Here is a 20,087-nt window from a genome sequence, read left to right as displayed (position 1 = left end):
TCTTGGCAATTGCGGTCTGAGATGTACAGACGGATCCATGCTCCATTACAAGACCTTTTGGAGTACCTGTGCTTCCGGATGTGAACAACACGTAGGCCGCGTTGCGCGAAGAGACGGCGACAATTGGGCCGTGGTCACTTGGTTCGATCTCTAAAAGCCTGTTGTCGAGCACAGTGTCAACTTGGACGACGTTTTGGACGAGAGTAGCGCATAAAGAAGAATTAGATGAAGAAGCTAGTGCCAAGGCAGCGCGAGTCTGAGAAACAACTTGGCGGAGACGTTGTTCAGGATGTGAGGCATCCAATGGAACCCAAGCAGCACCAGCTTTATTGATTGCAAGTATTGCAACGTAATTCCAAGCACTTTTCTCGAAACAAACATGAACCAAATCATCAGGTTTGACGCCATGCTTATTGACGAGGAAATGCGCGAGCCTATTAGACGCTTCATTAAGCTGCTTATAGGTGAAATCGCGGTCCCAGCTTGTGATAGCAAGAGCATCCGGCTGGATAGCTGCTTGATGCTCAATAAGATGGTGAATGCAAGAATCAATGATCTCAGGGGCATCGATATTCTGTTTCAAAGAATTACTAATGTCCCAATCACTAGTGATAGAAATAGAATTTAGGTCTTTTCTTGGATGTGATGTAAGTTGCTTCATGACGTTCTCGAGCTGATGAGATAAAGCAACCATCTGCATTTCTGACAGTACATCTTCATCATAAATCAAAACAAGCTTGATATAGTCCTCATGCATGTGCCCCTGGATCACCAGTGGATAAGTAAAATAATTCTGAACGGTGTCTACAACCTCTTTTTCAACTTCTGTGGGTATAAAGAGGGAGTCGGCCTCTTCATCGTCGTAGATGAGAGACTGAATAGGCTGAATTACGAGCAAGCTACTGAAGTTGCAAGCATCTTTGGTATCAGCACCAATTTTAGAAATATTTTGCAAACCAAACTGTTCAAAGGGTACCATGTCACTTGCTTGGTTTTGAACGGTCCGCAGGTATTCAGAAACGGACTGCTTGCGGTCAATAGCAATGCGAACGGGAACTGTTGCAATACACGGTCCAGCCATACTAGTAAGACCGTCAACGGATGCCTGCCGACCAGAGATAGTGGCGCCAAAAGTAACATCTTCCGAGTCTGAGTATCTAGCGAGAACAATAGCCCAAGCGGCTCGGAGAATGGTGGCCTTCGTTATAGAATGCTTATACAGGTTAGGCAGCTTAATCAATTTTTCAGTTACCAGAGTACTGCTTTGTTTTGTTTTCTCTCCATGTATAGATGATGGGGTAGAAGGGAAGATAGTCCCCTTTGCACCTTGGAGCTGTGACTTCCAGTAGGCAATGGCAGCATCGCTATCAATATCCAGGGTATACTGAACAAATCGTACATAAGGTTCTACAACCATAACATTTTGGTTGCGGAAAATAGAGTGTAAGACTTCCATGAGAATTCTTAGACTCCATCCGTCAAAGATGGCGTGATGCATTGACAGTACGAAATAGGTATCGCCATTGTCTTCGATCAGGGCGTAGCGACTGAGCCGCGAGCCATATATCATTTCATAATTCTGAGCTGAAAGCATGTAAGAGCGCAAAGAAACTTCTTTACTGGATTGCCAAGAGATGTCATCTTTAAAGATCGCCTGGACAGACACGTTGCCCGCAGCAAATATTCTGGTTCGAAGATTGGGTAAACTTCGAACAGTTTCTTCCCACGCGGCCTTAAAATGAGAGACATTGACGTTGTGAGAAAGACGATAGAGGAATTTAGCAATGTATGAACCTGTCTGTTTAACAGCGAGAGCCATAAGACCTTCTTGTAATTTCGTGCAAGGGTAAGCGTCTTCTATTTCCTTATCGACTGGAAGATCATATTGCTCTTGAATGCTCTTGCTGAGAACGAGATCTTTGAGATAACCCCCTAAAAGACTAAATGGTGCAATATCAGTTACCGACCGAACCTCTTCATTGATTTCAGTGGCTTTGGAGGCAACTGCCTGTAGGCGTGGGTCATCAAAGATATCTCCAACAGTAAGTCTGATGTTGACATCCCCAGCTGCTGAAACAAGCTGGATAGCAGAAATAGAGTCACCACCTATCTGAATAAATGAATCGTCACGACCTATTGAATTGACGGAGATGTTTAAAACTTTTGCCCATAATTGCTGGATTCGGCTCTCCATAGTAGACTTAGGAGCCACTTTATCGTCACTGGTGAGCGAATAGAGCGCCATATCCTCCTCAAGAAGAATACTAGCTTGTTGTCTGAGCTTCTTGCGGTCCAACTGAGTTGACATATTAAGAGGCATATAGGTACAAGGAATGAAAACACGTGGTACCATATATTGAGGCATCAAAGTGCCCAATACTCCTATCAGAATACTGAGCGTAGTTCGGAGACTCTCATTGAGTGGCACAAAGATGTCGTTGCCAGTGACAGGTGTCTCTGATTCCCTTGATCTAGTGGCATTAGAGAAGCTAATAAAAGCGACAAGTGTTGTGCTAGTCTCCGACTTGATGGCATCTACGGCAACTTGCTGGACGTCTTTAAGGTGGGTTTGAATGTGATATTCAATCTCTCCGAGTTCAAGACGCTGGCCTCGAACCTTGATTTGTGTATCTTTGCGGGCGCAGTATTCCATATTGCCATCTTCATTAATGAAGCCCAAGTCACCAGTCAAGTAGAAACGGTCACAATGGACAGAATCAAGTTTTGGAATCCACGATGGAAGACCTGTGATTGTAGTTGCCGTTGTTTTGACAGGATCAATAAGATATTCACGAAGTAAGTTGCGACCTTGAACTGCAATTTCGCCTACAGTCCCGATAGGAGCCATGCTTGTGGGATCCTCTGGGTCAACAATCCAGCAAGAGCCACCAATTGGTCGTCCAATAACACTTGGCGATTCTGTAACTGAAGTCCGTCGATGTATAGATGCGGCGACACAGCATTCAGTGGGACCCCAGATGTTAAAGAGACGGAGTTTGTCGCACCAAATATCAAGAATATCGCGGGTAGTAGCTTCGCCACCAATCAGCAATACACCTAGAGAAGGTACATCATTAGGATGGATAGTTCGCGCCAATTCGGGTGCGAAAAGCGCACAAGTGATCTTATGCTTGCAGATGTAATCTTCCAATTCGTTCATCTGTTCGCCTAGTGAGGGCACATACAAGCAAGCGCCTACGAGAAAAGTAGAGCAGATCTCAAAGAGTGCGGCATCAAACGAGTAAGAAGAGAGCTGAAGAACTTTAAAACTCTCATCCAAGTGAAGAGCATGTGACAAAGACGTCTGACTGGTGCAAAGCGAAGCATGTTCCATGACAACGCCCTTAGGTGTGTCCGAAGATCCAGATATAAATAGAACATACGCGGCATCACTAGGCGTAACACCAACGGCTGGTCTGTTGATGCTCCAACCAAGATTTTCAGTCAATTTGGCATCCAGCTCAGGTGCTAGTTCAAGCACATTAGGTAGAAGGCCAGCGCATTTGTGAGAATGTGTAGTCGATGTCAGAAGCAGCTTGGCACCAGTTTGGCTAATGATCTTGCGGTGATAGTCAGCTGGGTCACATGGATCAAGGGGTGACCATATTGCACCAGCTTTATTAATAGCCAGGATGGCGATCATAAACCATGCCGATTTCTCGAAGCATACGTGAATAATATCTCCAACTTCTATATCATAGGCATTGACGAGATAATGAGCAATACGGTTGGTTGTTGCTGAGATTTCCTCGTAAGTAAAGCATATATCCCAACCAGAAATAGCTAATGCGTCGCCTCGAACCAAAGCCACATCGTCAATCATTTCGTGAAAACACCGTTCAACAGCATCAGAAGAATTACGGTTGAACTCGATGGCATGGTCATAGTCCCAGCTCCTGGAAAGAGACACAGCGCCGAGAAGCTTATCACCTCGGCCAGTCAGCTCTTGGACAGCATTATCAAAATGGCGAGCTAGAGCCTGCATTTTCTTTTCCGAAAGAGTTTTAGTATCATAGATCAACATAAGATTAATCTTATTGTCATAGAGATGGCCCTGGATGACAAGAGGATAAGAAAAATAGTTCTGCACCAAGTCTGTCTCCCCAACGACCTCTGGGCCAGCAGAGACCAAAAGGGCATCATCATCATGATGTTCCAGCTGTTCAATCGGCTGAATAACTAATAATGAAGTAAATTCGCAAGCTTCCTTGGCATCATCGCTTATCTTTGAAATATTCTGTAAACCAAACTGCTCATATGAAATCATCTCCATAGCTTGGCTCTGGACACTTTGAAGGAAGGCAGAAATGGTCTGCTGTTTATCAAGACGAATTCTAACAGGAACAGTGGCAACGGCGGGGCCAGCCATGTTAGTAACGCCATCTAGAGGAGCCTGTCGACCTGAGATTGTAGTTCCAAAGGTTATATCATTGGTCTCGGAATAACGAGCGAGTACAAGTGCCCATGCGGCCCGAAGAATAGTAGCCTTTGTAAAAAGGCCAGTGCTATGAGAATATGTAATGGATGCCTCAAGAACATTTGAGGTGCTTGGCTGAGAGGTGGGCGCCGGAGGAAATGTAGATTTCTTAGCGTCATTTAAATGAACTTTCCAGTAGTTGATAGTATCTTCCTTGTTAGTGCCCATAATGAATTTCACAAATCGGGCATGCGAAACAGGCTGAACAGGCTCGACGCCGCGGTATAGTGCGGATAAAACATTGAATATGACAGGTATTGTCCAACCATCGAATACGGCATGATGAATTGCCCACAAGAAGAAGGTATCGCCGTTCATTTGTTCAACAAGAATGAATTTGGAGAGGGGGGAACCATACGTCATCTCTATTGACTTTAGCGTCGAGATTGCAGTTGTCAAATCTTGGCTATCAGTCCAAACGATGGGCTCGTTAATAATAACCTGCGTAGCTTTGCCATCAGCAAGAATGATGCGAGTTCGGAGATTATGGCATAAAGCGATGGTTTTTTCCCAGGAAGCCTTGAAGCGAGGGACATCCACATTACTGGGTATGCGATAATAGTATTTAGCCATGTATGATCCTGGTTGCTTAGCTGATAATGCCATCAAGCCTTCTTGTAGAGATGTACAGGGATAGGCGTCCACGACAGTTTCGGGTGACCAGCAGTACTGACCATGCGTATTGTCAGCCTCAACTAATTTCCTTGATTTCTCGCTGAGAAGTGAAAATGGAGGAATCTCATCAGTATCTTGTACTACTGAATCCGCCTTCTTAGCACGTGCTGCAATAGCGACTAATCTTGAATCATCAAAGATATCCTGAGCTGTGATCGAGATGCCATATTCTCGAGATAAAGAGACAAGATGGATGGCTGTGATTGAGTCACCGCCTAAGCCTAAGAAGCTATCATCAAGTCCAATCTTCTCAGATGGTATGGACAAAATTTGAGACCATATAATTTGAAGAATCTTTTCCATCATTGTCACCGGTGCACGCTTCTTATCTCTTCGAAGATAATACTTTGTAAGCTCCTCTCGGCTTAGACTCGCCGTTCGCCTCTTGAGATCATTTCTATCCAACTTTGTAGATGTAATAGAAGGCATATACTGACAGGGGATAAAGAACGCAGGGATCATATATCGGGGCAACAAAATGCTCAGTTGACCGACGGCGGCAGTGAGGCACTCCTGTAGCTTATCGTCTATCTCAATGAAGGGACCGCCCTTATTAGCGTTTCCACCAGTGCTGGTGATTCTCGTCTCGTCAGTGAAGCATATGTATGCTACCAAGCTAGTACCAGTGCTAGATATAATGACGTCCACAGCTACCTGTCTTACGCCACTGAGTGTATTCTGCAAGTGGTGTTCAACTTCACCTAGCTCAACACGAAGGCCTCTGATCTTAATTTGTGTGTCTTTACGACATGAAAATTCAATGGTTCCGTCGGCGTTGTAGGAGCAAAGATCCCCAGATTTATAGAACCGATCCCAATGCTGAATAGTACGATTGGGGGCCCAATTTGGAAGATTGTAAACAGTACTAGCAGTTGTGCGCACTTTATCAGCTAGGTATTCCCTTAATAATGTTGGACCTTGAATAACAACTTCGCCTAAAGTTCCAATTGGCGCGAGCTTATGGGGGTTCTCAGGGCTAACAATCCAACAGAAGCCGCCTACTGGGCGACCAATTGTAAGAGGCGACTCATTAACTGATTTCCACTCATGAAGGGTTGAGAACACGCAGGTTTCGGCTGGCCCCCATCCATTAATAAGACGAACTTTGCCAAACCAAGTTTCCAAGATGTCTCGGCTGACGGCTTCGCCAGCCAGCAATACCAATTCAACACTCGGGACATCCTTTGGGTTAAGTGTTCGAATAAACGAAGGAGTGAGATAAACCCAGTTAATATTGTTCTGTTGGATGAACTTAGGTAGCTCATTTAACCGGTCATGCTCTGATGGAACACATAAGCATGCACCTGTAATAAGAGGGGCAACAATTTCTCCGATGGAAAGATCGAACACAAATGCAGCGAATTGAAGGATCTTGACACTGGGCGTCATTCCTAGGCGTCTTACAATGGCCATTTGTGACGTACAAACACTTCCATGTTCCATTACAAGACCTTTTGGGGTTCCTGTAGACCCAGAGGTAAAAAGTACATATGCAGCGTGGTGAGGTGAAGTCTCGAGATCAGGATTGCGCTGAGAAGATCCAGCTTTGCTAAGATTCTCATCAGTATTTGAGGAAACTTCGATGATGTGCTCCACAAGATCAACACAAATCGAAGAATTGGAGGATGAGACAAGAGCAAGGCGAGCTTTTGTTTGAGTAACAATCTGCTGATGGCGTTGAGTAGGGTGGGAAGGATCTAATGGAACCCAGGCACCGCCAGCCTTATTAATTGCCAGAATAGCGACAAAAAACCATGCAGACTTTTCGAAGCAAACGTGGATAAGCTCATTAAACTCAATCTCATACTCTTGAACAAGATAATTTGCCAGCCTATTGGCAGCTTCATTAAGCTGAAGATAGGTAAATTGAGTATCCCAGCCATAAACTGCTGGAGCGTCAGGTCGAACAGTAGCCTGCTGTTCGACGAGAGTGTGAAAGCAAGAATCAATTATCTCAGGCATTTCTTGATTTTGACGCAATGCATATTCAACGTCCCATGAGCCTGAGATAGATACATCCGCAAGGGTCATACTACTTTTTGCAACAAGTTGTTGAGACACATGCTCAAAATGATGGGCCAAAGCTAGCAATTGTTGTTCTGGTAGGACATCTGTGTTGTAAATGAGCATCAAGTGAATGGAGTTCTCGTACACATGGCCTTGGATAACAAGAGGATAGGAGAAATAATCTTGCATGAAACCTTCTTCGCCATAGATAGCGGTGTCGATGGATTCTAGAATAGACTGGCGATTATCGGTACCATGAAGTGTCTTCATGGGCTGAATAACAAGAAGTGATGTAAAGTCACAGGCTTCTTTGGCCTCAATGTTCAACTTCGCGATATTCTGTAAACCAAACTGCTCGAATGGAATCATACCAGAAGCCTGATTTTGAATGTCCTGAAGGAATTTTGAAACCGATGCTTGACTATCGAGTCGAACACGTACAGGTACAGTAGACACAACTAGGCCGACCATTTCAGTGATTCCGTGAACTGGAGCTTGTCTGCCAGAAACTGTGGTACCAAAGGTTACATCATCCGTATCGCAATATTGAGCAAGGACTATCGCCCATGTGGCCCGCAAGATAGAAGCTGTAGTAATAGAAGTTTGTTTCAATTGCGGAATGTCAAGAACCTTCTCGTACACGCGCGTACTAAATTTCTTGCTCTGAGAGACTTTGTTCATAGCTGCGGGGAATGATGCTCGCTTTGCATCCAGTAACTGCTCGCTCCAGTAGGCTTTGGCAGCTTCAGCATCGAGATTAATAGTATAATTGATGAAGCGAGCATAGGATTCGAAATGCGTAACCTCGTCGCCCATATATGCTGAAGCCAAAGCGTTTAAGACCAATCGGGTGGTCCAGCCGTCGAATACAGTGTGATGAACGGACCAAACGAAATATTTTTCGTCATCAGCTTGCTCAATAAGTGCGAAGCGGCTTAGAGTAGAACCGTACACCATATGAATATTTCTATTAGCTCGAAGATATGACTTAAGACTCATATTAGAAGTCTCATCCCATGAACCCACATCTTTCACAACCACCTGGATAGAGGCACCGTCGGAGAGAACTATGCGAGTACGAAGGTTGCTACATAGCTTCACGGTATCATCCCAAGCTGCTTTAAAGAGAGCGACATCAATATCTTTCGGAAGTCGATAAGTGTTCTTGGCGATATAAGAACCGGGTTGCTTAACAGCTAGAGCCATCAGCCCTTCTTGGAAACTTGTGGTGGGGTAGATATCTTCAATAATGGCAGTACTAGATAGCTCACACTTGGCGCGAACTTCTTCGATTAAAGAACTCAAAGTTTTAGCAGCTACCATAGAAAATGGTACTGCCTCATAAATTGGCTCAATTTCTCCCTCTGCAGCTGATAATGCCATGGAAGATAGCTTGGAGTCCGCAAAAATATTAGCTATGGTAAGATTAATACCAGACCGTTGGGCAAGTGCAACCAAGTGGATTGCGGTAATGGAATCACCACCAATTTGAAGAAAACTGTCATTCTTGCCGATATCATCGGGGTTAATCTTTAGAATCTGGGCCCATAGACCGGCCAATTTCATCTCCATGGCCGTGGTTGGTTTAACATAGTCTTGACTGGCAAGAGAGAAGGACGAGAGCTTTTCCACTGATAAGCTATTAGCTACAGCGAGTAGTTCCTTTCGATCAATTTTCATTGAAGTAATAAATGGCATTTGCCCTAGTGGTAAGATTGTAGAAGGAACCATGTAGCCTGGAAGAGAAGCCTTCAAATTCTCCATAACCTTATCCAAGGTAGATTTTAATGCGTCATCGAGAGAAATTATGTTATCTGGGCTGGAGACAATCTTATCTTTGAACGAGATAAATGCGATGAGAGCATCGCCAGTCTCCCTATGGCACAGATCAACAGCGACATGCTCGATACTGGACAAAGATCGTTTGATATGGTATTCGATTTCCCCGAGTTCGAGTCGCTGCCCACGAAGCTTGACCTGTGTATCTTTTCTTCCAATATATTCTATCTCTCCGCTGGCGTTATATCTAACAAGGTCGCCTGTCAGGTAGAATCTGTGTGAGCCAGCAACCAGAGGTTTAGGCAAACAGTCAATATCAGTTATAAAAGACATGGAAGTTTTTTTAAAGTCGTTAATATAGCCCCGGGCGAGTGCATTTCCTTGGATAATTAGCTCTCCAACGCAGTTAATAGGAGCTAGCTTGCTGTGGTCATTTGGCTCAACGATCCAGCAAAGACTGTTGAATCCACGCCCAATTGTGCGAGGAGAGTCGCCATCCTTAAAGTCATAAATTGTAGCATAATTACAAGCTTCGGCTGGGCCGTAACCATTAACGAGACGGAGATGTTTACACCAAGTCTCGAGAAGGTCCTTTGATGACGGTTCACCACCTAGTATAAGTAGCTGCAATGATGGAACTTGTTCGGGCGTAAAAGTCCGAACAAACGACGGCGTTAACATTGCTGTATTGATTTGAGCTCTGTGTATGAACGAAGGCGCGTCTTGGAGCCTTTCTATTTCAGAAGGCACACAAACTGTGCCACCAAATGAAAGAGTTGTAAAAATCTCACCCAAGCTTCCGTCAAAGATATAGTTAGAGAACTGGAAAACACGAGAAGTTGGCCCGAGATTGTATACACGGCCTTGGCCCAGCGTACTGGTACTGAAAGCAGAATGCTCCATTAAAACACCCTTCGGCTTTCCCGTAGAGCCCGAGGTAAAAAGAACATACGCAGCATTGTTGGGTAGAGGCTTCGGGTGAGTTGGTTGGAGGGCATCGTGGGGGAAAGCAAGTTGTTCAAGCAATAGAGCTGTAAGCTCTACAGTAGTAGAAGTCAAGCCGTCGCAAGAAAGAAAATTTGAGGATGAAACAACCATAATCTGGGCTTCTACCTCCTCAATTAAAGCCCTGTGACGGCTACGAGGATGTGATGGATCCAGAGGCATGAAAGCACCACCGGCTTTTAAAATACCAAGCATAGCAATAATCGCCAAGATGGATTTTTCAAAGCAGAATGGAACGACACATTCAGGTATTACACCAAGTTCTTGTAAATGATGAGCAAAGATACTAGAAAGGCGATCCAAAGTTGCATAGGAAAGAGTGCCTTCGCTCGAGTAGACAGCTTCGTGGTGAGGATGACGAGCTGCTTGTTGAGAGATAAGGTCGTGCATACAAGCACTGACAAGACTGGGTTCTTCGATATTGAAGCTCATAGCCTTCTGTAGATCCCACGGACCAGCAACACTAACAGAGCCGACTTTAACATTAGGGTCATCCGTAAGTAGCTGCTGAACGACATGATCGAATTGAGTAGATAGTGCTTGGAGTTGACTCTCTGCCAAAATACTGGCATCATAGATGAGTAATAGGTCAACTGCATCATCGTATAAATGTGCTTGGATAACTAGAGGATATGTGAAATAGTTTTGCAAGCTCTGCACCGTAGTATCTGCACCAAGATCTGTAGACACAAGTATGGCATCTTCAGAATTGCCATTACCCACAATGCTCGACATAGGCTGGATAACCATTAGAGATGAGAAATCACATGCATCCCGTGCCTCAGCGCTAAGTTTGGAAATATTTTGTAGACCAAACTGCTCAAATGGGATCATGTCAGTTGATTGGGATTGAATATTTTCAAGGAACTGAGATGTGCTTTGTTCGGGATCCAAACGCACGCGGACAGGGACAGTTGCAACTACAAGGCCAGGCATTGATTCAATACCAGTAACAGTTGCATTACGACCCGAAATATTAACGCCGAAAGTCACATCAGAGCTGTCAGAATACCTGGATATCACGATAGCCCAAGCAGCTCTCAGAACAGAAGCTCTGGTAATCCCAGACTTAATTGAGTGAGGAAAGTTAAGAGGCTTTTCAAGAATTCTAGAGATTGACTGAGGCCGTTGAGCTTGTGCTGGCGATGGGAACGAAGCGGCCTTAGCTCCTCTAAGTTGATCACTCCAGTAATCGCAAGCAGCTATCTCATCGATACCCAAAGTATATTGAATAAATCCAGCATACGGTTTGAGAGTCGGAAGCTTAACTCCACGATAGGCTGAGTTTAGGCTGTCCATGAGCATTGGTAGAGTCCATCCATCAAATATGGCGTGATGAAGGCTCAACACAAAGTAATTTTCTCCTGAGGGCTCATGGATGATAGCGTAGCGGCATAGACGATCACTGTATCCCATTATGAAATCTTGAGACAGGTAAGCCTGTACAGACTCATGGAGAATCTCCCACTGGATCTGATCATGTTTAATCACAACTTGCAAACTAGTATCTCCAGCGACAATAAGACGAGTTCTTAAATTTTCGCACAGTTCAATAGTACGCTCCCAAGCGGCCTTGAACGTATCGATGTCTACATGATTAGGCAGGCGGTAGACTTGCTTAGCAACGTACGAACCAAGCTGCTTAGTAGACATGGCCATAAGTCCTTCTTGAAGCTTGGTTGATGGATAGGCATCTTCTATAACTGCCTCAGGTCCCAAACTACATTCAGCTCTGACAGTGTCACCAGTCACCAAGCGGTATTGCTCGTCATCCAATAAGCTGAATGATTCGATCAGGATATCATCAACAGAGGTCAACGGTTGAGCAACTTCAGCCACAGAAATAAGCCGTGGGTCATTAAAAATATCCTTGACCGAGATGGAAATACCCTCATCTCGACAGGCACGAACAAGCTGGATTGCAGTTATTGAATCTCCTCCAAGGCCGAGAAAACTGTCGTCGCGGCCAATGGAATCCAGTGATATGCCCAATATGTCAGACCAAATATGTTGAAGCTTGCGCTCCGTGTCGGTATCTGGAGCTCTCTTCGCACTATCGAGCAGAGAGTACTCTGATAGCCTTTCACGTGTAAGTTCAACAGTATGTCGACGTAGCTCATTACGGTCTAATTTTGTAGACGTAATTGATGGCATGAAGCTGCACGGGATAAAGAGGTTGGGAATCATATATTGTGGGAGCATCACTCCAAGCTCGCTAACAAGCGTATTCAGGCGTTCTTGGAGCTTTCCATCAACTGGGAGGAACGGACTGCCCGAGTCGCTACCGATACTAGTGATTCGAGTAGCATTAGTGAAACAGAAATAAGCCACGAGATTAGTACCACTCTCGCTCTGATATATGTCAACAGCAATTTGACAAACGCCATGTAAAGCAACTTGCATATGGTATTCCACATCCCCTAGCTCAACACGTAATCCTCTAATCTTGATCTGTGTGTCTTTGCGAGAAGAAAACTGGAGAGTCCCATCTGAGTTATATGAACCTAAGTCCCCAGACTTATAAAAGCGGTCCCAGTGGCCAGAGTCAGACCGGGGCGTCCACTCAGGAAGGACATTAATTGAAGTAGCCGCAGTGCGTTCTGGGTCTGCTAGGTACTCGCGAAGTAAGGTTGGACCTTGGATGACAACTTCGCCTAATGTTCCAAATGGCGCCAGTTTATGTGGATTTTCAGGATCAACGACCCAGCAATATCCTCCAACAGGTGTACCTATAGTTAAAGGACTATCATTCGCCGACCGGTATTCATATAAAGTGCTAAAAACACAAGTCTCAGCGGGGCCCCAGCCATTGACGAGACGTAGCTTGCCAAACCAAGTAGCTAGGATTTCTTTAGGAACAGCTTCTCCTGCAAGAAGAAGCAGTTCTAAGCTAGGAACATCTTCAGGTTTCAATGTTCTAACGAACGAAGGGGTTAAAAATGCCCAATTAATGTGCTGGTCACAAATGTACTTGGTAAGGCTGTTCATTCTGATATCTTCCGAAGGCACACAGATACAAGCGCCGCTGATTAACGGAGCGATAATTTCACCAATTGATAGGTCAAAAACAAATGCTGCAAATTGAAGAATTCGAACATCTGATGTAAGCCCTAGTCTTTGGGAGATGGCAGTCTGTGAGGTACAGACAGACCTGTGCTCCATCACAAGGCCTTTAGGGGTGCCGGTTGAACCAGATGTGAATAAAACATATACAGCGTTATTAGGCGTAATATCCACCTGAGGGGCATCAGAGCCAACTGTAGTAGCAAGCTTTTGATCAAGGTTTGGCGTAACTTCGAGGACATGTTCAATCAAGGCGGAGAAAAGATTCATTTTACCAGCAGAAGTAAGAATCAGCTTAGAGCCAGTTTGGCCAATAACTTGTCGGAGACGCTGCTCTGGATGAGATGAGTCAAGGGGAACCCATGCGGCGCCAGCTTTGTTAATTGCGAGAATGGCAATAAAGTACCATGCAGACTTCTCGAAGCACACATGGATAAGGTCCTCTGGCTTAATATTATAAACATCAATAATATGGTTGGCCAGTCGATTGGCGGCACTATCAAGTTGGCCATAGGTAAGCTCAGCATCCCAAGCTGAGATAGCCACAGCGTTGGGCCGGATCTCAGCCTGGCGCTCAATTAGGCTATGCACACAGGCATTAATAACTTCAACCTTATCGCCATTTGTAGAAACGGCGTACTCCAAATCCCAAGAGGAAGCAAGAGAGATGGAATTCACAGTAGATTCACTGGTAGCAGCCGCAAGTTGATGCATAACATGACCAAGCTGATAAGACAGAGCCTCAATCTGCATCTCAGTCAAAATCTTTGAGTCATATATAAGAACAATATTAATGCGATCTTCGTATATATGAGCTTGTGTAATAAGAGGATATGAGAAGTAGTTTTGCATTGAATGTGTCGCCTCTTTTAGTACCTCATCTGCTTCTACAAGGATAGACCCCACGCTCCCAGAACTGGAAACATGCTGCATGGGCTGGATGACGAGAAGTGACGTGAAATTACAGGCATCTCTAGCTTGTTCGCTAAGCTTAGCAATGCTCTGTAGACCGAATTGCTCATAAGGAACCATTTCAAGTGCTTGCCTTTGAACAGCATGGAGAAAATCAGGAACAGGCTGTGCTCGATCTACTCGAACACGGACAGGGACAGTTGCGACAATTGGGCCGACCATATCCATCAATCCAGGCACAGGGGCCTGTCGGCCTGAGATTGTTGTACCAAAAGTAATGTCTTCAGTATCACTATAACGGGCTAGAACCATAGCCCAAGCAGATCGAACTATGGTGGCGAAGGTAATTCCTGAGGAAGCCATATTGGGGAGTTCAATGGACCTTTCGAGAATTTGAGTGGCGCTTGGTTGATCAGAAACTCTACTTAAAGTAGGGAAAGTGGCTTTCTGAGCGCTTTGTAGCAGTTCTCTCCAATACAAAGCAGCAGCTTCTGTATCAAGACCAAGGGTATACTTGATGAAGCGGGAATATGTTGGTACTTCAAGGGCATTATCACTTTGATAGGCTTTCATAAGGATTTTTAGAATATTTTGGACCGATAGACCATCAAAAACGGTGTGATGAATAGTCCACATGAAGTAAATGTTGCCATCAGTATGCTTGATAAGAGCATAGCGTGAGAGGCGGGAGCCGTAACCCATTTCCATATGTTGGACTACTTGAAGATATGTGTGAAGGTCTTGACCTTGAACAGAATCCCACTCAAAGTCGTTACTAATAACAACTTGCGTGGTGGACGCACCAGTTAGGATAATTCGCGTCCGAAGGATACTGCAAGTATCGATTGCACGCTTCCAAGCATTCTTAAAACGAGAAACATCCATATGCTTAGGCAGATAATATAGATATTTTGCAATATATGATCCAGGCTGCTTAATAGAAAGAGCCATAAGGCCTTCTTGAAATTTAGTGGCTGGATAGGCATCCTCAATTTTCTGGCTTTCATTAAGATTGCAATATTCATAAATGCTAGGAGTCTGAATGAGGCGTTTAATATCATCATCAAGCAGAGAATATGTAGGAATATGAGCTGATAGTTCATCCTCATCATCCGCTATAACCGCGAAAGAAGACATAGAAGACAAGCACGGGTTTTCAAAAATTTCAATCACAGTCAGAGTGATGCCAACCTCACGGGCCTTAGAGACCAAGCGGATGGCAGCAATAGAGTCGCCGCCAACTCGAAAGAAACTATCGTCTTTGCCAATAGTCTGAGCAGGGATATCAAGGATTTCAGCCCACAGATGTTGCAATCGTATCTCCATTTCTGTATCTGGGGCTCGCTTGTTGGCATCAGTAAGTGAATAAGCTTCCAGATCTTCTTGAGACAATGTGCTCATAGCCTTGCGAAGCTTAATCCTGTCTAGTTTACCAGACGAAATAAGAGGCATGTAATTGCAAGGAATAAAGTAAGTTGGGATCATATAATTAGGTAGCGAGGCACTTAGCTTGCCAACGACAATATTTAGCTCGCTCTGCAGAGTTTCGGTCATAGAGACAAAAACATCTTTGCCCTCAGGATCAGTGTCAGGACCAGGCGTTTTCGTGTTATCACTGAAGCAGAGGTAAGACACAAGATTTGTCGCAGTCTCTGTTCGGAACACATCAACAGAGATTTGACGAATAGAGGCAAGAGAGTTCCGAATGCAATGCTCAACTTCACCTAGTTCAACACGAAGCCCTCGGATTTTAACCTGAGAATCCTTGCGGCCTGAGCAGTGGATAGTTCCATCAGAGTTGTAGAATCCCAAATCGCCTGTCTTGTAGAAACGGCTCCAGTTTTTGGAGCTTGCGCGAGGTGCCCAGTTAGGCAAAGACATCAGGGTTGATGAGGCCGTCTTGGCTGGATCAGCCAAGTATTCACGAAGAAGCGTCGGTCCCTGGATAACAATTTCGCCAATACACCCGACCGGGGCCAGGCGATGATGGTCCTCAGTATCAACAATCCAGCAATATCCTCCAACAGGTGTGCCGACAGTCAAAGGACTATCATCAGCTGACCCGTATTCATGTAAAGTGCTAAAAACACAGGTCTCGGCGGGGCCCCAGCCATTTACTAGTCTGGTTTTGCCAAACCATAGATCAAAGACATCCTGGCTAACAGGTTCCCCAGCAAGAAGAACAAGCTCCAAGCCAGGAACTTCTTGAGGGCGCAATGTACGAGCAAGCGATGGTGTTAAAAACGCCCAGTTCACTTTCGCATTCGTAATGAATCCGCTCAAGTTGTTAAGGCGATCATGATCGCATGGAATGCAAATACAGCCACCATGCATAAGAATGAGCCAAATCTCTCCAACAGACAAATCAAATACAAAGGATGAGAATTGAAGCATCCTAACTCTATTCGTGAGATCAAGTCTCTTTGCAATATCACGCTGACTAGTACAAAGGGATACGTGCTCCATTACAAATCCCTTAGGACCGCCAGTGCTGCCAGAGGTAAATAGCACGTAAGCAACGTCGTTTGATTTGACGTTAACGGAGGGTCTTTGGTCACTAATGGCCACATCTTCTTTAAGCTGCTCGTCCAAAGTCGAAGAAACGTCAATCACGGACGTTATCAGCTGGGAACACAGGCCACTATGGGTAGAAGAGGCGAGAGCCAGTCTAGCACCAGTCTGACGAGCTACCTGCTGAAGGCGCTGAAATGGGTGTGCCGGATCCATGGGGATCCAAGCAGCTCCAGCCTTATTGATCGCAAGTACTGAGACTATGTACCAGACAGACTTCTCAAAGCACACGTGGACGAAATCTCCCGTCTTGACGGCGTAGTTATTAACCAGCAAATTGGCTAGTCTATTAGCGGCCAGATCAAGCTCGCTATACGTAAATTCGCCATCCCAAGCATGAACAGCAGTAGCATGAGGAGTCTGTTTGGTTTGGCGTTCAATAACGAGATGGGCGCAATCATCAACGAGTTCGGGGCCATCTCCATTAGATGCCTGGGCAAGGCTAAAGTCCCAGGAGCTAGCGACAGAAATCTCGCTGAGTTTGCAATCTCTACCGCTTGTAAGTTGTTGTATAACTCCATTAAACTGGTGAGACAGCGCAACAATTTGAGACTCAGGGAGAACGGCGGAATCATAGATCAAAACAAGCTCCACCCGGTTGTCGTAGATATGTTGTTGTAAAACAAGAGGATAAGAGAAGTAGTTCTGTAATTGGCTTTCTTGAATGTCTTGTTCAGAAACAGTTGGTATTAAGAGAGTGTCTACATCTTCTCCAAGTAAATGTTGCATCGGTTGAACTACCAGTAAAGATGTAAAGTCGCAGGCATCCCTAGCATCGGCGCCCAGTCTTGAGATATTTTGTAAACCAAATTGCTCAAACGGAATCATCTCAGATGCCTGAGTCTGAATATCATGAAGGAATTGCGACACGCGTTGCTGATAATTAAGACACACTCGAACTGGAATAGTAGCAACGGCAGGGCCTGCTATCTCAGTCAGGCCTGGTATTGGAGCCTGTCTACCAGAGCTGGTAGACCCAAAAGTTACGTCATCAATGTCACAGTAGCGGGCAAGGATGATAGCCCAAGCCGCTCGAAAAACTGTAGCTTTGGTAATAGCTGGGTTCATCGAGGCTGGAAAGCGAATAGATTTTGTCATCATGCATGTCATATGCTTCTTCTCACTAGAATTGATTATTGCAGCTGGGAAGCTAGCTCTCTTAGCATTTTCAAGCTGACTGCTCCAATAATCAGCTGCAGCTTCTGTATCAAGATTAAGTGTGTAATGAATGAAATTTTTGTATGGTTTAATGGTAGGCGTAATCCGGCCGTCGTATTCTCGCCACAAAGTCTCTAGCATAATTCTCATAGACCAGCCATCAAAAACTGAATGGTGAATAGCCCATAGGAAATAGTTGTTTCCATAGTCATCCTTGAAGACCATGTAGCGAGATAGAGGCGTACCGTATGACATTCGGAAAGACTGGGCTGATTCGATGGCGGAATGAATATCATCTGTCTGAATAGTCTCCCATGGTAACTCCTCGTTGATCACAACTTGAATGCAAGAACCGTTAACCATCACAATACGAGTTCGAAGAGCCTCAATAGCAGATGAAGTATATTCCCATGCTTCTTTAAATCGATCTAGGTCAACATTGTCAGGTAAACGATATGTGTGCTTCGCAACGTAAGATCCAGGTTGCTTAACGGAGAGGACCATAAGACCTTCTGGAAGCTTGCTGCATGGGTAAGCATCGTCGATTTCTTGAGCAACAGAAAGTTTGAGCTCTTCTCTAAAATTATCAGAGAGTACAATGTCACGAATTTCCTCATTTAGAAGGCTGAATGGCTCTATCTCTTCAGCTTCCATTTCAGCATCGCTTTCTTTAGCCTTGCTAGCTACCATAAGCAAGCGAGGGTCGTCAAAGATATCCTTTATAGTTAAATATATGCCTTCTTCACGCAAAACATTAACTAGATGAATAGCAGTAATAGAGTCGCCACCTAGACCAAGGAAGCTATCGTCACGTCCGATTGATTTCGTAGAAATTTGAAGAATTTCTGCCCAAATTTGTTGCAGCTGGCTTTCCATGGAAGTCTCGGGCTTGCGCTTCTCACCACCAACAAGTGAGTATTTAGACAGCGCCTCGGTAGATAAATCAGTGGTATATCGTCTAAGTTCTTTGCGATCAAGCTTCATGGAAATGTTGGTTGGCATATAGCGACATGGGATAAAAAAGGTTGGAACCATGTAAGACGGAAGAAGGACTCTTAGTTGGCCAGAAGCAGCAATAAGACGAGCTTTGAGATCTTCATCGATACTAGCAAACGGATTTCCATTATTGTTTGCAGCACGTATATTGGTAATCCTAGTTTCCTCGTTAAAACAAAAGTACGCAACAATATTTGATCCATTTTCGCCTTTGAATACATCAACCGAGACTTGCCGAACATCGTCAAGAACGAGCTGTAAATGGTGTTCAATTTCGCCCAGTTCCACGCGAAGGCCACGAATCTTGACTTGTGTGTCTTTACGCGTCAAATACTCAATTGTTCCATCGGAATTATAGGAACACAGGTCTCCGGATGTATAAAATCTACTCCAAGGTTGGGATTTGCGGCGAGGGGCCCAATCCGGTAGATCATCTATAATCGATGACTTAGTTTTCTCTAGATCTGCCAGGTATTCCCTTAACAAAGTCGGACCTTGGACCACGATCTCGCCAACTGTTCCTATAGGGGCCAGTTTTTGATGATCTGCCGGATTCACAATCCAACAGAAGCCACCAACAGGTCGGCCAATAGTAAGGGGGCTTTCATTAGCTGACTTCCATTCATGGAGAGTCGAAAAAACACAAGTCTCGGCAGGCCCCCAGCCGTTAAAAAGTCTAACTTTCCCAAACCAGGACATAAATACGTCGCGACTGACTGCTTCGCCTGCTAAAACCAATAGCTCTAAGGTAGGGACGTCCATGGGGTTTATGGTGCGGGCAAAGGAAGGGGTAAGGAAAGCCCAGCTGATTTCGTTTTCTTGGATATAGCTTGTTAAGTTATGTAGACGGGTGTGTTCATCCGGAATATGTAATGAGGCCCCTGTAATTAGAGTAGTCATCATTTCACCGATAAATACATCGAAAACAAAGGCAGTAAATTGTAACATGCGTACACCAGCTGTCAACCCAAGTCTATTGCTAATAGCAGTTTGTGAAGTACACACTGAGCCGTGCTCCATAACTAATCCTTTAGGAGTGCCGGTGGAACCGGACGTGAAAAGGACGTAGGCAATGTTGTGAGGTGTCACATTAACGGCAGGCCCAGTTGCACTCGACATGCCAGACTTGATAAGCTTCTCATCAAAAGCAGAGCTGATCTCAACGACAGACATGTCAAGGCTAGAACAAACGTTCACGCTAGCAGGCGAAGTCAACACAATTTTTGCGTGAGTTTGGTTGGCGATCTGGCGCAACCGCTGCTCTGGATGAGATGGATCAAGAGGAACCCAACCAGCACCAGCCTTGTTAATTGCGAGAATAGCAACGAAGTGCCATGTAGATTTCTCAAAACAAACATGTATGAGATCATCTGGTCTGATGGTAAAATTTTGTGTTAGATAATGGGCTAATCGGTTCGCAGCTTCGTTTAATTCAGCATATGTA

At 44.8% G+C, this 20,087-nt stretch overlaps 1 protein-coding gene across 1 annotated transcript in view; it reads right to left on the bottom strand.

Moving 5' to 3' along the window:
* The window catches only part of GGI43DRAFT_433708 (non-ribosomal peptide synthetase), a gene marked incomplete at both ends in the record, with an annotated part of 66,381 nt that overhangs the window by 35,306 nt on the left and 10,988 nt on the right, over window positions 1-20,087 (bottom strand). The window contains 3 exons of the mRNA XM_083209786.1: window positions 28-9,821; window positions 9,891-19,077; window positions 19,138-20,018. Coding sequence (XP_083061295.1) covers window positions 28-9,821; window positions 9,891-19,077; window positions 19,138-20,018 — 19,862 coding nt within the window. The remainder of the gene's footprint in view (window positions 1-27; window positions 9,822-9,890; window positions 19,078-19,137; window positions 20,019-20,087) is intronic.

The sequence above is a fragment of the Trichoderma evansii genome, assembly GCF_050947405.1.
Source record: "Trichoderma evansii strain SZMC 28006 chromosome Unknown GGI43scaffold_8, whole genome shotgun sequence".
Classification (NCBI taxonomy): Eukaryota; Fungi; Ascomycota; class Sordariomycetes; order Hypocreales; family Hypocreaceae; genus Trichoderma; species Trichoderma evansii.
The sequence above is the reverse complement of the archived record's forward strand: the minus strand, read 5'-3'. Positions and strand labels throughout refer to the sequence as shown.